The 15768-nt window shown below is 48.6% G+C and overlaps 2 protein-coding genes across 6 annotated transcripts in view; one reads left to right on the top strand and one right to left on the bottom strand.

Moving 5' to 3' along the window:
- The first annotated feature begins 2917 nt into the window (after window positions 1-2917).
- PIK3IP1 (phosphoinositide-3-kinase interacting protein 1) lies at window positions 2918-9622 on the top strand. The gene is made up of 6 exons (XM_035340329.1): window positions 2918-3099; window positions 3245-3364; window positions 3477-3593; window positions 5594-5779; window positions 5910-5988; window positions 7992-9622. Exons 1-6 carry the CDS (start codon window positions 3021-3023, stop codon window positions 8197-8199), a joined length of 789 nt encoding a protein of 262 aa, XP_035196220.1. The 5' UTR covers window positions 2918-3020; the 3' UTR covers window positions 8200-9622.
- Window positions 9623-10390: 768 nt separating this feature from the next.
- The window catches only part of LIMK2 (LIM domain kinase 2), a 30751-nt gene continuing 25373 nt past the window's right edge, over window positions 10391-15768 (bottom strand). For all 5 annotated transcript variants that reach the window (XM_035340323.1, XM_035340327.1, XM_035340324.1 and 2 more), the window contains 3 exons: window positions 14547-14602; window positions 12603-12760; window positions 10391-12387 (listed from right to left, as the gene is read on the bottom strand). In XM_035340323.1, the coding sequence (XP_035196214.1) occupies window positions 12231-12387; window positions 12603-12760; window positions 14547-14602 (371 nt within the window). In that variant the 3' untranslated portion in view covers window positions 10391-12230. The remainder of the gene's footprint in view (window positions 12388-12602; window positions 12761-14546; window positions 14603-15768) is intronic.

Below are 15768 nucleotides of genomic sequence, written 5' to 3'. Positions count from 1 at the left end.
GAAACATTTGAAGAATTATTTTGATTTGCCTATAAAGAAGTGAGAAGTGATAGGAATGTGGTCAATTTTCTCCATATTAAGCAATCCGTGTTAATCCGTCTAGGAAAGAATACTTAGATTATGAAGGTGATTTTGCTTACCCCCCCTCCCCTCCCCCCAGTATCTTATTTAGTAAGATTAAGTAATAAAGCATGTTAGTTCTTCCAGTAGGAAAATAGATGAAGTTTTGGCTGGGAAGATCTGAACGTACTTGGCCAGAGAAAGAGGGTGGGTTTGATGACTTCTTGTAGAGTTCTTCCAGAACTGTATATTTTTAGTTGCCTCCCTTTGTGTAACGTGCTGTGCTACATGTTAGCTCCTTTTAGTTTTCTCCTGAACGAAAGTTCTCCATACACTTTGAATTTGTCCACAGGTAGGGAAAAAAAAAAAGCCCAACTGAGAGGCAGGAGAGAGAAAGCAGACATTTCATTCTGGAACTTGCATAAGGTTAACAGCAGAAAGGTACCAGCTCACAGCTGAAACTGGTTCACACTGAGCCTAGGGAGGATGCTTAAACTTCCTCATTCCTAAATATGTGTTATGTATTCTGTGAAGTGTTTGTCAGTGTATGTGTGCATTGTGGTGCACGTATGTGTATGTACATACTGACTCTTACATTAACACTATGTGAGGTTATAGTTATAGAGCTATTTGCTTAGTTAAAGTTTTGGTAGTTCCTTTAAAATCAAGTCTGGGAAGTAATGTCAGGTTTAATCTCTGAAGAGCGTAGCAAGAAGAGCAAAGCCATTCCCAAAGAGCAGAAAGAACAATTGACTCTGCCCTTGACAGCTGCTACTGGCAGCCTATTAAACTTAACTCCATGAAACTGCCAGGCATAAATCATCCCTCATCCTGGGGAAAGCTAGAGATGAAAGAGAAAAAATGATGCTTAGAAGTCAGTTGTGGAAAAGACTTTGATCTTTACCGTTAATATGATGGTTTTTGCATTTCTCCCAGATTCCCCATTGTCCTTCTATGGACTAAAAGCTCAGATTGTTTGCTGGAACTTGGCTGCATGTAATGAGAAGTGCAAACTTACCTTGTTACATAATAGGAGAGAGAACTGAGGAAGGTCTGAGGTTTGTTTCCACAGAGATTACTGCCTGGCCTGCAGTTCTTGGGTCAGGATGTACAGGGAGAGATGCTTTCTGTGCAAGATGGCACGGAAGCTTTAGTCTCATGAAATGAGCTAAAATAAATTAATTGTACAGGTTGCAGCCCTCTGCAAACGGTTTTGGACATACTGTGTCTCTGGATGCATGTGTGGCCCTGCAGTTTCTGGCTGAATGGATTTTGTCCCATAAAATCTTTTATGAATAGCTATTACAAACAGAAGGTCTGATTCAGTAGCCCTTAGTCAAAAATCTCTCTTCAATTAGTGTTGCCTTCACGGAGGGTAAGTGGAGAGCATAACGAATGCAGTAACTGAGTGTCTGTGCACACAATGAGCATAGCGACATAAAGCAGACATTTTAGCTGGTGATGTCGGTCAGTACTGACACACAAAGGATTTTTCCAACCTAGCAAGTCAGGCTGGAGGTTTTTTTTTAAAAAAAATAATTTGATGTTATTAAGCTAAACTGAATGTAGTGTTAAATTGTATTGTTAGTGTGAATCACACGCAAGTGCTAAGGTTAGTTCCATGTTCAGTGGTAGTGCAGCCTAACTGACCTGTTTCTGTCATTCCCCCTCTGTCATGCTGGTACATCTGCTTTTTGGTGGTTGCATTGTGGACTGGATCCAGCAGACAATCTGTCTGTAAAGGGTTAAGGTGTGTGTGACCTGGTAAGAAAAAGCTGAGAGCTGGGTTGGATCAGTTCTTTGAGTCTGCTTGTCACACCTGTAGCTGTGTGACAGAGAGCACTGCCAGGATGGAAACATCTGGGAGTGGAGGGAAGGACTGCTGCTCTGGCCAGCACTGCCCTGCAAAGTGATTCATCAAACACTGAGTACAACATGCAGCTTCCTGGCATAGAAAAATACTTTCTGTGTGTTCAATAGTTTCCACGTGATTTCAAAGCACCTTAAAAGAAGGGAACTTCCATGTCCTTTTCAGAGGAGGAAGGTTTGATTACCCCTTATTTAACAGAAGGGGAAAGAGCAAAGAAGGCAGACTGGCCAAGGTCGGAAGGAACGCTGTGGGAAAGCCAGAAATAGCACCTTGTGCTGCAGGCCTGGGCCTTGGCTGCAGCCCTGTCAGTTGGCCCAGGCCATCCGTGTGAGCTTTGTCGAGCAGGTCTGAGGTTTCAGTTGCTTGTTTTTCACTTGTATTAGACAGAAACCTTGGTGACTCCAGGTGCTTTTGTACACTCGCTGGCATCGCAGTATCTGAATACCTCTGCCTGTTTGGAAAATGGGTATTTATTGTAACCCATTTTAAATATCTGCAGAGAAGCATTGCCACTGTGGCTGGATGTCTGCAATATCATTAACGTAAAGCATTTGGGGGCTGTTTACCTTGTTTTTCTGTAAGCAGGCAGCTCTCTGAGCACGTGGAGTCAATGAACAGCAATAGGTGAGCGTGTGCCCCCCATGCACCCCAACGGAGAACCCAACTGGAGAGTCGGGAGGAGAACGTACTCCTCGGTGCTCCTTCTCCAGGGGCGATGGCCATTTTACTCCCCGAGGCCAAGCAGGGGTCGTGCTGCGGCTCTCCCCGGCGGCCCCAGCCCTTTTCACGGCTGCGGGGCTCGAGGCCGTTTCCCCGCGGTCCCGGGGCTCTGCGGACGGGGCTGGCCGGGCTCCCGGCCGTCCCGCGGCGGCCTCCCCTTCCCCTCCGGGGGCTCCCCACCGGGGCTGGGAGCCGGGAGCCGCCCGGTGGCGGCAGCGTTAGGACCCGGCGGCGGCTGCGAGGCGGGAGGGGAGAAGGGAAGAGGAGGGGGGGGGGGAGCGGAGCCCGGCGGTTGTTTACCGGGGAGGGGAGAGCCGGGGCAGGTCTCGCCGAGCACAGCCGGGGCTGCTCCTCGCCCTCCGCGCCGAGGATGCTGCGCGGGGCCCCGCGGCTCGGCGCGGTGCTGCTGGGCTCGCTGCTGCTGCTGGCCTCCGCCCGGGGAGCAGAGGGTGAGCGGAGGCTTTGTTGGAGGCAGGGGGGGATGAAGGCCGGCCCCGGGGGAGCGGGGGGGGCGGGTGGGGGGGTGTTCAGGGGACGGGGGTGCAGCGAGGGCTGCCCGGCTCTCCCCGCATGCCCAGCCTGCTCTCCCCGCAGAGTGCCTCCGCGGCGACGGCGCGTCCTACCGCGGGAGCCGGAGCGTGGCCTCCGGAGGAGCCCCGTGCCTCAACTGGGGGCTGGCGGTGCGGAGCGGGCCCGGCGCCGAGCTCCCGGCAGGTGGGTGAGAGGGGTCTGTTTTATTTTATTTTATTTTATTTTATTTTATTTTGGGGATGGGGGGGATCGGGCCGCGGAGGTCTCCGTGCTGACGGCCCCGTGCCTCCCGCAGCCGCCGAGGATCACAACAGCTGCAGGAACCCCGACGGCGCCGCCGCGCCCTGGTGCTACGTCCGAGGCTCCGATGGGGTCCCCGAGAGGAGACCATGCGACATCGCCCCCTGCCCAGGTAGGAGCGCCCCCGCCTCATCCCCCCTCCCTTTCTTCCCCTCTTTGCTGCCCTCCCCTGGGCTTTGTTTTTCTCATCCCGCCGCTGGGGTTGGGGTTTGTCACCAGGGTGGAGTCCCCCCTGCACACAGACAGCCCCAGCTCCACCAGCCTCCCCTGTCCTTCTCCGGGAACCGAGTGTACCCGGGGCTCCCCTCCGGCCCTTGTCTGCACATCTGCCTCCCATCTGCACCTTGCTCCACCCCTAGAGCTTTTGTGTTGGCACCAGGAAAAGCCTGTGCAAAATCTTGCCCCCAAAACCCATTTTGCTAGTCGCTATAGGACTGTTGGGCCATGTTGCAAAGGACTGAGGTCTGGACATCTAGGAACTACAGAGATGTGGGTAGAACGTTACCGTGGGGCATGTTACAGCTGTCTAAACAAGTATGCAGCTGCTAAATGCAGGGTGAGTTTGGGCATAGGTAGGGGGAATAGGACTTGGTAAAAACAAGAACTGAAGGGAGGACAGTAAGAAACAGAAAACCCCAAGCACTGGGTTCTTCCTGGATGGTCAGACATGTCAGGGTATGAAATAACCTGCCGAGAGAACGTAGCTGAGAGCTTGCTTCAGGGAGAGAAGATATTTTTATTGACTGAGGCCAAAGTAGCCACTTGCTTTTTGAACTGTTTGTTTATCTCTGAGAGCCCCTCGAGATTTACACCCTTCACTGTCCCTTGGGATTGCTAGCCTTGCACGTAAACAGTTTTCCCCCACACGTACTTCCTCCACTTTTCTTCACTGTGCTTGTCTTTTGCCTGTTTTTCCCTAAAGATAAAGCAAAACAAATCTTCTACTGCCAAGATCTTTACTCAAAACAGCCCTGCAGCTTTGGGATCTGGGGAGTTAACTGACCTTTCAGCCAATACATGATGTGCATGTTTAATGGTTTGCCTATTTTTGTGTCTCAGTGGGTACCTTTTATTGTAGACATGTCCTACAGCTTACCTTAGTTCAGCTTCTCTGGCTGACTTTAAGTAAAATACCTGTGCAGTGCAGGGGACCCTGATTTCTAACTCCCCTTCTGTACTTCCATTTCACATTCCACTGAGGACTCAAAATGGCTGCAGACAGAAAATCCACATGGAGTTATTGCCAACTGTGGGGTGAGATCCAAGGGCCTACTGAGAGATGGAGGGAGTTTTCAGGTGTGGATGCATACCGTGCATGGTATTTCCAAAAAGCATTATTATTTTTTTGTTTGTTTGTTTAGGACAAGTAGTAGATGTTTACATTCCACTGCCATAGCTTTTATTGTTCTACAGCTTCCATTTTAGCTGTGGCATGAAAGAATAAGCTGTCTTGAAGACATCTATCCTTATGCACCTTTCTTTGGGCTCTGGCTGAGGAGGGACGTGCTGTTCTTAGGCCAGTCAGTGGCTGTGCTGCCTGAAGTGTTGCTCTGACTTAGCCTGTCTCTAATGCTAAAGGAGTTTGCTATATGGCTGCAAAGAGGGGCTGCATAAGAATGTCCCCAGGTTGTTCTTCCACCAGCTGGAGTCTCTTTCCGTCAAACCTTTCTGTGTCAGAAAGATGGAGGCAGAAGATAGATAAAGACTCCTGGGAGATTTGGGATGGAGATCCTCATCATCTTGTTCATGTCTGTTCAGCATGATTGAAGCTGCAGCCTGTATATCGATCTATAGACTAAATGAAGTCATTCTGCATCCCCTGGACTCATGCCCTGAACCTGGGTTTCATTCTGCTGTCTGACTTCTGTCTCGTCTGTGGTGGTGCCTTACACTCTGAGTTAAATAGATTCATGTCAGAGGAAAGCAGGGGGAGGAGTACGTGTCTCTTGGTAGGATTTCTGGCAACAACTAAGAGGGAAGAAGTGTTTGTCAGTTTACTTTGAAGGCAGTCCGGTGATAGCAGTCTAGATCTGTCCCACTCAAAAGGCACATGTTTTGCTGAAGTACTCATCAACGCTCAGTATTTTGTATGTCTCTTTTTCTTCCCAACAGATGCTACTGCTACCACAGTCCCAGTCCCTACAGCAGAAGTTAATATTTCTCAGGAGGTCAACCAGGTGTTTGAACCAGCTGATACCTTGCCCTCCCGGAGCGAGGCAGCCGCTGTGCAGCCAGTCATTGGGATAAGTCAGAGAGTGCAGATGAACTCCAGAGAAAAGAAGGACTTAGGGACACTAGGTACAAACACTGGATTGTGTGCTGGATCCATTCCTGTAATTCTGGCAGGATGGACATTTTTCAAGGCTCTGAAAGCAACGCTGTAACTGGACCTAATGCCTCCAATTTTGCCTCTTTCTTTTCTCCCCAGGGTATGTGCTGGGGCTGATCATGATGGTGATAATCATTGCCATTGGAGCTGGCATTGTCCTGGGATATATCTATAAGAGGTCAGTGGCTACTCTCCTTTTTTTCAAAAGCTGGTTACGTTAAGCAACCTATATAGATGTGGAAAGTCTGAGTATCTGCAGACCCAACCAGATCCTAGTGAAAAGACAGCTAGATGCTGTCTTTTCATGCAAGAGTTTCTCTTGTCACAAGAACTATTTAAGAATTAAGATTTTTTTGTTTTGATTAGGGGCTTGTGTGTGCAGGAATGTGTGTGTGCTTTGATGTGGCTTTCTCAGGTGCTCCCAGGGGAGCTGACTTTCAGGTAAGAGTTGGAGAGAGCAGATACCAGGTGTCCTCACAGGAAATTTCTTTTGTGGTCAGAAGAAGTGATCCTTTTAACAGGCCACCTGTTCCCCTGCTTTTTCTAGTGTAGGTACCTTTAGAAGAAAAATAATTGGCAAATTCTTTGCACACGTGCATTGTATTCTATGAAGCTGCATATCAAGTAGTGCTCTTTTTGAACAAGTTCCTTTTACCAAAGCCCCTGTCTGCTTTAAGGTCAGTTCTGATTCACATGTAATTTATGACTTGTTCAGCCACTTCAGTGTTGGAAAGAAACTTTTCTGTAGCTCAGCAGCGTTTGAGCATCAGAAGGGTTTGTGGTAATAGCAAGCAGCTTAGTTATTTGTGAGGGACAGGGCAGGATTAACAAATAGCAGTGAATATGGTTTGCAGCAAGTGAAGGCCTGGGCTGTCTCCTCTGGAACGGTTTGTTCTGTAGTTTGGCTGTTTGACAGCAGTCTGACACAACCAAGCAGAAGGAGCCCTCTCCCAGGCTGGGACACGTCCTTATGTAAGTGTTTATAATAAACGCCGGCAGAAAAAAAAAACAGAGGGAGGAGTGTTACATAAGGGGCAAAACACAGAGCGCTGCTTGTCGAAGAATCTGATTTGAGGTGTCACTTCAGAGAATGCTGTTTCATGTGCTGGCAGGAACAGCAGCCACTGCTGCACGCTTGTAGGCAGCTTTGAAAAGCTGCCAAAATGCTTATATGCTGACTGGAAGCCCTCAGCAGCTCTGTCTGTTTGGGATCACAAGCCCCAGGAGGTGCTGAGTGGTGCCCGTCGCACCTCACTCCTTCCTGCTGGCTCCTTCCTGCCAAAGACAGAGAGGCTGAGCTTTGTCCAAATGCAGCTTTGCTTCTTCAATCCCATAGACCCCACTGCAGGGTTGCAGTGCAGGATGTTTCCTCTCTTCCCTAGTGTCTTGTTCTCCAAATTGCATGTGCAAGCTGGCAGGTTTGGGTGGGTGTGGTGAGAAACCTCTAATGTGTTTAGCAGCTTTTGGTGTGCACGGTTTTTCTGGAGACAACATGCTATTAATGCCATCCATTTTAAAGCGAGGCAGTTCTTCCTTGGCACAAATTACAGAGGTGTCATCTCCTTCAGCTACAGGCGGTAAAGTGAAGTCAGTTTGAGAAGCGACTTGTGGTACTAAGCTGTTAGCTGCAGCAGAGCCAGCTCTAAAGTAGGCTTTAATACTTTCAGTAATGGTGTAATTTGCTATGCAGGTTTGTTTGCTGCAACAAAAGGCAGAATCTGTCACCACCTCTGATGGTTGTTTCTGTTGGATGAAGCAGGCTACAGAAGCTCTTTTGCACAGCAGTGGGCTCTGCGCTGTCTCACTGCTCCCCTGGGCCTGCACCAGCCAGTGCTCTGGGACTGTAAGGTATTAAGTAACATGTCAGCCCCGTGGCTTGAAGGAGAAACTTGGCTTTACAGTCATCATTTAGTCAAAGCGCTGTCAGTGAATAAGCCAGTTAGAGAGAGGGACACTTTACTTGGCTGCTTTTTTTGTAAAGGTTCTCGCATAGGGGCCTCTGTTTACAACAGGGAATGTTTCAGGGACCACTGTGTGTAGCTGGAACATCCTTTTGTTAAAGAAAGAGCTAAATCGGCCTTTCTAGTATATTGCCTTCACTGGAACTCTGCCTCTAGCCAGTGGCACTCACCCCATGCACACACCTATGTGTTTTTTTTTTTTTTTTTCTTTCTTATCTAGGGGAAAAGACCTGAAGGAAAAGCATGAGCAGAAAGTTTACGAGCGTGAAATGCAGCGCATCACACTGCCACTCTCAGCGTTCTCCAATCCTGCCTGTGAGCTTGTAGATGAGAACACAATTGTGGTGCACACTAACCAGACGCCTGTGGAGGAAACACATGATGGCAGTGGCCCACTCATGGGGCAGGCAGGTACCCCTGGTGCCTGAGCAGCTGGGGCAGGAGAGGTGCAGGCTGAGCGAAGCTTCCAGCTTCCCACTGCGAGTGTGGGGGTTGCGTGTGTTCATTTCTATTTCGTTTTCTTTTTGATGAAAGCCAGATGAAGGTGATGCAGAGGGACAGAGCAATGGGCTATTCATCACAATCTGTTTGAGGGGCACCATTCAGTGCATGACCAGCTGGGGACTGGTGGGGTGGACCCTGCTGCGTCCTCCCACCTATCTCCACAGAGTGCCAAGGAGCTGGAGGGGATGATGGGCCAGGCTCGCACCTAGCCACAGATCCCCTAGCCCAGAGTGTGGTCTTGGCTTCCTTTTTCTGTTCCTTTCCTATTTAATGGTGTGCACTGTTACGTTTCAGCCTGGAAGCCCAGGAGGGAGCAGTACTGCAGGGACTGAGGGGAGCTTCACATCAGACTTAGCTAGATAATTACACTCTGATTATAGTTCCTGCCTTTTTGCTTCAGTGGCTGAGAGCTGGAGACACTATCCAGAATCCTGCTACTAGAACAGGCTTTTTTAAATGTTTGTTTGTTTTCCCCAAATAAGTATTTGAGGGATGGCTCTGACCAGAAACAGTACGTTTAGCCCTAGTGTAAAATTTGGAAAAGCTCTTCTCAAGCTCTCGAAAAATCCAGGTCTTCCAGGGCTGAGGCCACTTCTCCATTTTCCTGCGGTGCTACATGCACAGCCACAGTTGTAGGTGTCCAAGTGGTCTGCTTCCTGCTCACTTACACAGATCAGGAGACCAAAAGGCCAGCAACAGATAGTTCTGGAGTAAAGAAAAAAAACCTGCACCCTTCTGTTACCTACAGCAGGTTGAGCACTGAGGATAGACATCTAAGTTCCCTTGACTTTCTACAGGGCTAGCTCTGGACAGAGTGGCCAAGCCAGCTGTAGAGGTCACGCTGACCATGAGGCAGCAGCTCCTGCTCTTCTGGCTGTAAGGGCAGCTGCTCTTGCAAGATCCTGAAGTTACAGCATGGCTTCTGGCCCAGCCCTCTTCACACACAGCTTGTGCAGCAAGCCTGCTTGCTTACAGAGCCTGGCCTTATAAGAGAGGTTTTGTAACAACTTTTATCAGCATTCCAGGGACTTTGGAAAGGATGGCTGCTGCAGCATCTCCCAGATGGCACCGAGGCAAGGCCAGTTCAGGGAAACACCTATCCCCACCTCAGGGGAATCAAGCCATTCAAGTAAGTTTTCTAGCCATCTGCTTTATAGCTGAGGGCCTAACAGGGAATAGCACTTGGCAGCAGGGGTTTTAGTGTTAATGTTTGATTCAGGAAAGGGAAACATTTTATTTTTAAATGCCTTTGAATACCATTTCTTTGTAAACGTTTTAAATACCTCAGTATGAGAAGGTGCAGATTGTGCTACCTTGTATTAAAGCTTAAAAGAAAAATGCTCTGTAGACGTGTGTGGACTGTGGCTCAATCTCTACATTCCTGCCTCCCAGAGCAGCATCCTTTTGCTTATTGCAGACTTCAAACTGAGAAGGGAAGATGCTACATCAGTTGGCCAAGCCCGAAGGTAAAGCTCTACAAGCAGTGCCTCCACTTACCAGGACTGATGAAGGGTACAGAGCCTTGCTGCCAGCAGCTAGCCTAGTACTGGGACTGTTCCTGAAAAGCAGCTGGGGGCATGCAAGCTGTGCTGACTAAGCAGGCTGGCCCGTGGGAAGACTGCTCTCAGTTACAGCCCCTTCCTGCAGTGACGCAGGTCAGTTGTGCTTTGGTGCCACTCAGTTGCAGCTCCCTCCCTTGGGGCCTTGCACTGGAAAGTATGATGGAGACAGATCACAGCAGGTTAGAGGAGGCACTGACGTAGCTAGCATTTTCCTTCTGTCCTGGCATCCTGGCATCAACAACTGCCTCTTGAACTACACAGTTCAGAATGCGATGTTTCCAAGAATGGGCTGTGTTTTGATCCCTGATTCAGAAAAGGAAAGTAGAGAGAGGCTCGATGTTCTGCTGCCGTGTGTCAACTCTTAACAACGGAAAACACACATCACCTTCTTCCCTTTCCACCACTCCAGGTGACTATAGCACGCTTACACTGCATCTCGGTCGTCCTGTGTGTGGTAGAGCCCTCTGGCTCAATAAAGGGAGTTCTTAGGTTTTGTGACAACAACATAAACAAGTTATAGCTTGCTAGTTTATGGACCACACAGACAACACAATCCTGTTTCCACAGCATACATTTACTGCTTTTTTAATTTAGTTAGATCATGGAGCTGTGCAAATCACAGTTCATAAACCTCACCCACACGACCCAGGACCTCCCCTTCAGGGGTCCCCTCAAACCAGCCTAAGGGGGGAGGCAGGGAATCCTATCAACAATCCTGAATCCAGTGGACCCAGTTTAGAGAGGCTCCTTCGCTGACTCACAGCACAAGCAGTCCCCAGTGTTTCTAAAACACCACTACACAGACTAACACCCCCCTGCCACACACATTTCATCAGGTGATGACTGGTCCCATGTCATTTTACACGATACTTTGAACTCATGGGTAATTGGTGGAAATCAAAGTAACTTAACACCCATTTCCCACCATTCACCACTGAGGGGTGGATGGGACACAAGGAGAAAGCACACTAAAAATCCAGTTAAACCAAGAGGTTCGTAGAACTTAAGAGCAGGACTTGAGCCAGCTTTTGTTTGGTTCTGACAACCACATGAGCTACTGAGACAGTAGCTTACTTCCTTCTCCTTCAGCTGAAGAAGTGCTGGAAGAAAACAACCCCCACCTCCCTCCCAGTGACTTCAAGCCCTTTTTTCTCCCCCAAAGCAGGGAATGACCTTGAAGAAAGTTTCTCCTTAGACAATCAGCTCAGGGGCTGCAGCAGCAGCTGCAAGAAGACCTTCAAAGGGAGCAACTTGCACAGCCTGCAGGGAAAGATGAGGTAATGGCAACTGAATTATTAGTTCTCCAGCTGCCACTCCTGGCTGGATGGGACAGTCTCCATCACTTTTCTGTTTACCAGCAAGTCCATCCTTGAAGTAGCCTTGGGCATGTCTCTCATGCACAAAGTCTGAGCCACTTCAGACCTTCAGCTTCCTGAAGAGCACTTCCTGCCACCCTTTCTATGACTTCATGTCCACAGGCCAAGCGCTCCAGCAGCTTCATCTCTCCATGGATGACCTAAGCCAGTGCATAGTGCAGTTCTACACATTCAGGTTCAAATAATCTCACATAGGTTAAGGTCCTTGGGCAGGCAAGACTTGCTGTGCAGGCTCAGGGTCTGAAGATGTTCAAGTGGCTCATCTGCCTGCCTGGGTCAATATCAGGAGGGGCAAGCAGAGCTCAGTCTTAGTGTTTCAGGCTTTTGGAGGTATTCAGAGAGAGAGGAAGAAAAAAAAACCACAAAACAAAACAAAACCAAAACAAAAATGCATACACGTTTCCCCATGAGAGTTGCCCAGTTCCTACCTAGGCTTTTTCACTCCGTGTACACTGGAGGCCAAAATTTCTACAAGCTGTTGTGGAAAACACATGCACGAACATACACACACACACACACACACACACACACACACACACAGTCCTGGTGGGGCCTTTTGCCAGATGTCCAATTTCCCCAACTTTCTGAGCAGGGTAGTCAATGGAAGGAGTTCCAGAAGTTCCAGAAGTGCTGGTCCTCGCCCAGGAGAGTTTCCTATAGCAATTCCCTCCCTGGCAGACAGGCCGGGGTGGCTTCACAGCTTGCAGCCAAGTTCTAAGGCACCACAGTAAAGAAGCCTGAAAAGGCCAGAGAAACATTTCTCAAGCCAGAAAAAATAGTGTTGAGCAGCTTTCATAGGTGCAGTTGGCAGGAAACTGTCCTTTTTGCTTCTGAAACATGCCAGAAATCCACAGTGAATCAGGACGTCCAAAAGGAGGAGGGTTGGGTGGGGAGAGAGAGGCAATGCAGCGAACACACAGCATGGTGTCCCATTAATGCCCTGGAAGTGGCTGAAGTGCATCTCCCTCCCCGTCACTTAACTCCAACAGAAGTGGTGCAAGCAGCAGGACAAGCTGACTAGGTTGTGTTTGCAGGGAGCTTGTCACGGTTCAGTCCATACTGCACACTCACGTTGTGGTCCAGCTCTTCCAGCTCAGACGGGAGGGGGATGGCAAGTTCTCCCAGGTAGAGAGAGAGCGCTTCAAAGGAATCTTCCAGCTTGGAAAAAGGGGGCCTAGAAGCATCAGTGAGGAAATGTGAGTGGGGAAGATGAAGCAGAACAGCATCTGGAATAGCTGGGCCAGTTGCCCATTCAGGCTGCTGCCCCTGTGCAGAGGTGTGCGCAGAAATACGATTCCCCCCTCCTCTGCTGTGCATAGCAATCCTTCCACCAAGGGTGGAGCATATCCTTCAGCTTACTAAGAGGGGTGCCCCCAACACCAAACCTACCTGCTCTCTGGTTCCAGTCTGCAGCAAATGGCAGCCAGAGGGAAAAAGGCTGGAGGACAGTCAGCAGGAACAAACTTTTCCCAGAACAGCTTAACATTAAGGCCAAAATCCAGTGTGCGTGGAAGACAGTCCGGGTCAGCATAAACCTGGCCTATGATCTAGGGAGAAATGAGAGGTATGCTTAAGTACAGTAACAGTCCCAGAGTGTTAACAAGCCGCAAACTCCAACATTAGTCAGGGCCTTCTTCAAAGTTTTAGGTTGAAAGAGAAGGAGCAGAAATGCTGTTCCTCCTCTCCAACAGGACTAGCTGCACATGGGCATAAGCAAGGCACTACATACAGGCAAACTTCAGGTGAAACTTTTACAAAACCTGGCACATGGCCACTGTTGCAGAGGAAGGCCCAGACACCTTTTATTTCTCCCCAGGGTTTTTCTGCTGGACAGGACAACATGCACCTCCCAGAGAGCTCAACATTGTTTCACCCTGCTGTATGCTGCTGGGGGATGATGCAGCCCCTCCTGATCACAGGTAACAAACACAACCTGCATCCCCATCGCATCTCTCCTCTCCCACACAATTTTCCATCATCACCAGCAAAGCTCCTTTGTCGTATGGAACTTGATGTAAGAAGTGCTGTAAATGCAACAGCACAACAGATTTGAGCTGCTCAGTTACTGGCAAATTCAACCCACCCACACCCAGAGGGTAGGTTGCAGACAAGAGCCAGTAGAGGAAAGGGATGGGTGGAACAAAGAGAAGCCCTGCCCCAGCACTCAAAGTCCCAGTTCTTGCCACAAACCCCGCTGAGGTACGCTCACCACCTCCAGTGCTAGGGGACTCAAAGTACACTAAGAGGGACCATACCCACTGCAAAGAGCTGTAGGATGATCTGGGTCCAAAGGAGGCCAATGTCAATACAAACTCTCACATGAGAAGAGTATTAGGTATAAAGCCTCATCAGGTATTGCAGAAAGGGTGTTATTTATAACCACTTAGGCTTTTCTCTGCCAATAAACTCAGCAGTACAACCACATCCTGTAACTACACAGTGGATGCCCATTATGTATTTTGGCAGGGTTACTTCCTTTTTTTTTTTTTTAAAACAAAGTATTTTTTTTAAGCATTTTAGCATCTTGATTTTGGTAACAAGTGAAGTGTTCGTATGCTACCACCTTCTTTGTCTTTTTTTTTTTTTTTTTCCTCTAGATAAAACAATTGTTTTAATCCCACAAACAGATTTTTCACGTTCCTAGAACTATCACTCATAACCACAACATTCTCCAAAATGAGGGCCCAGTACAGACAGAGCTCCAGATGAGGCCACAAGGCTTTACGCACAGATACCTTCTGTCCCTTTCATTCAAACACTGAAGATGAAACTGTGCTGGTCTCTCCTGGTGTTCCTCTAAGTGCTGCATTCCCTGTACATGTAACACCCAAGCTTTCATCTGTACTTCCAGTCTTTTAAAAATGAAAATACCTTGCAGCTTAAGTGGTGCTCTCTGCTCTGCAGACAGAAAAGCCCCATGTAATAGTAAGAACGTGCACTGACTCAAGATAAGCTAAGCCAGCAGACTTCAGGGTGCATGCTTCATTAATCCACCTGCAAAGAAGTTTCAGTTTCCTCTTCTTTGAAAACATGTGCCATCCACAGTGGAGGCCCTGAATTTACTGAGATTATACAGCTGACTATTCTTTTATTGAGGCAATATGAATAAATAAATCACGGTTTTGGGGAACATCTCTTCCAGCAAAATGGATACCAGGGCTCAATCAGAACCTGATAGAGAATGGATGCAGGGTAAGCTTTGTACTCCCAGCCTAACTCACTGTGCAGTCACTGGCTGCATACTCAGCCACAGGGAACTGTCTGATACAACGTGTGGAAGGACATGGCGATGGACAAGTCCACTGAAGATGCCATGCAATGTCCTGGACTTACCTCACAAAGAACAATCCCAAATGAAAAGATGTCCACTGTCTCATCATAGCTCTGTCCTGCAGGAAACAAGGCATTCAGCTTTGTGACAGATAATTCCCCACCCGTCTATTCCAGGACCTGCCAGCATCTGTCTTGGGCTTGGCCTCCAAAGCTTAACTAAGCCTATTCCCTGGCGGCTCCCCACACAGGATACAAAGCAAGGCTTAAATCTGAGCAGGGTCAGTTGCCCCAAGACGTGTATAGGAAAATGCAGCTGGTATGCATCACCTCCACTTATTTTAAACTCTGCTTCTTTCTTCTGCTGGAGAAGAAAAGGACAACGCAGGGAAGCCTCACATATCAGAGATCTAAGCAAATGCTAAGGATGACCATGGAAAGCCCATTCCCATTGACTGCTGTTTTAGTGCCTCTCTACACAGCAGTAAAGCAGTGTTCAGCTTCCCCAGCAGCGAGTCCCTGCTGCAGTGACTGCAGAGGTAATAAATTACGTACCAGCAGCGCTTAGAATCTGGGAATGTAGACTGGCTCCAGCATGCCATTCTGTGTGTACAGACACACCCCTCCCTAGCCAATATCCGGTAAACAGCCTTTTTTGTAGAGGTGATGTCAGACTGCATTCTTGCTATTCTCCTGACAAATGCCAGGTCTGAAACAGCCTCCAAGAAGCAGCCTCCGACTCAGGAGGGCCTGTAGGCCTTGAGAGGAGGAAAACAGGGGAGTACCCAGAAGGTAACGTTGAATAAATTGTTGAATACTGGGGAGAAGAGCCAAGTCCTCTATTCCCAAATGGACTACACCGGGCAATACTGATAATGTAGCCAGCCCAGCTGGCCAGGCAGACCTGCTCACTGGGAGGAAATGGTATCCATTGTATTTCACCTTTACCTCAACTCCTGCAGGGACAGTTTTTTCCCCTAAGGGACATAGTTCATCCTTAATGCAACTGTGGCCTATATGCCAAACAAACAAACAAACACGGATTTCCCTGCACTTGGACAACCCCCACCCTCACCTCAATCCCAAGATTTCAGCAAAGCTGGCAGCAGATGGCTTTTCCCTGGATCTATGCAACCACACTCATAAGCCTCATCCTGGAGTTTAATGACTCCCAGTTCAAGGGGCAGCTACAAAGCAAGTAGCTCTAACAGAAATTGTTCTCGGGTTCAGATTTGTTTCAGGCGTCTTCTATCTTCCCTGATACTGGACTCTAGCAAGTTTTGGT

The sequence above is a fragment of the Oxyura jamaicensis genome, chromosome 15, assembly GCF_011077185.1.
Source record: "Oxyura jamaicensis isolate SHBP4307 breed ruddy duck chromosome 15, BPBGC_Ojam_1.0, whole genome shotgun sequence".
NCBI lineage: Eukaryota > Metazoa > Chordata > Aves > Anseriformes > Anatidae > Oxyura > Oxyura jamaicensis.
This window is presented reverse-complemented; position numbering and strand designations above follow the sequence as displayed.

What these genes read in the sequence shown, in the direction of transcription:
- PIK3IP1 (XM_035340329.1), top strand. Translation starts at nt 3,021, where the DNA reads ATGCTGCGCGGGGCCCCGCGGCTCGGCGCGGTGCTGCTGGGCTCGCTG. An exon ending in CTCCGCCCGGGGAGCAGAGG is followed by an intron (nt 3,100 to 3,244) that starts GTGAGCGGAGGC and finishes CTCTCCCCGCAG; the next exon opens with AGTGCCTCCGCGGCGACGGC. An exon ending in GAAGGACTTAGGGACACTAG is followed by an intron (nt 5,780 to 5,909) that starts GTACAAACACTG and finishes TTTTCTCCCCAG; the next exon opens with GGTATGTGCTGGGGCTGATC.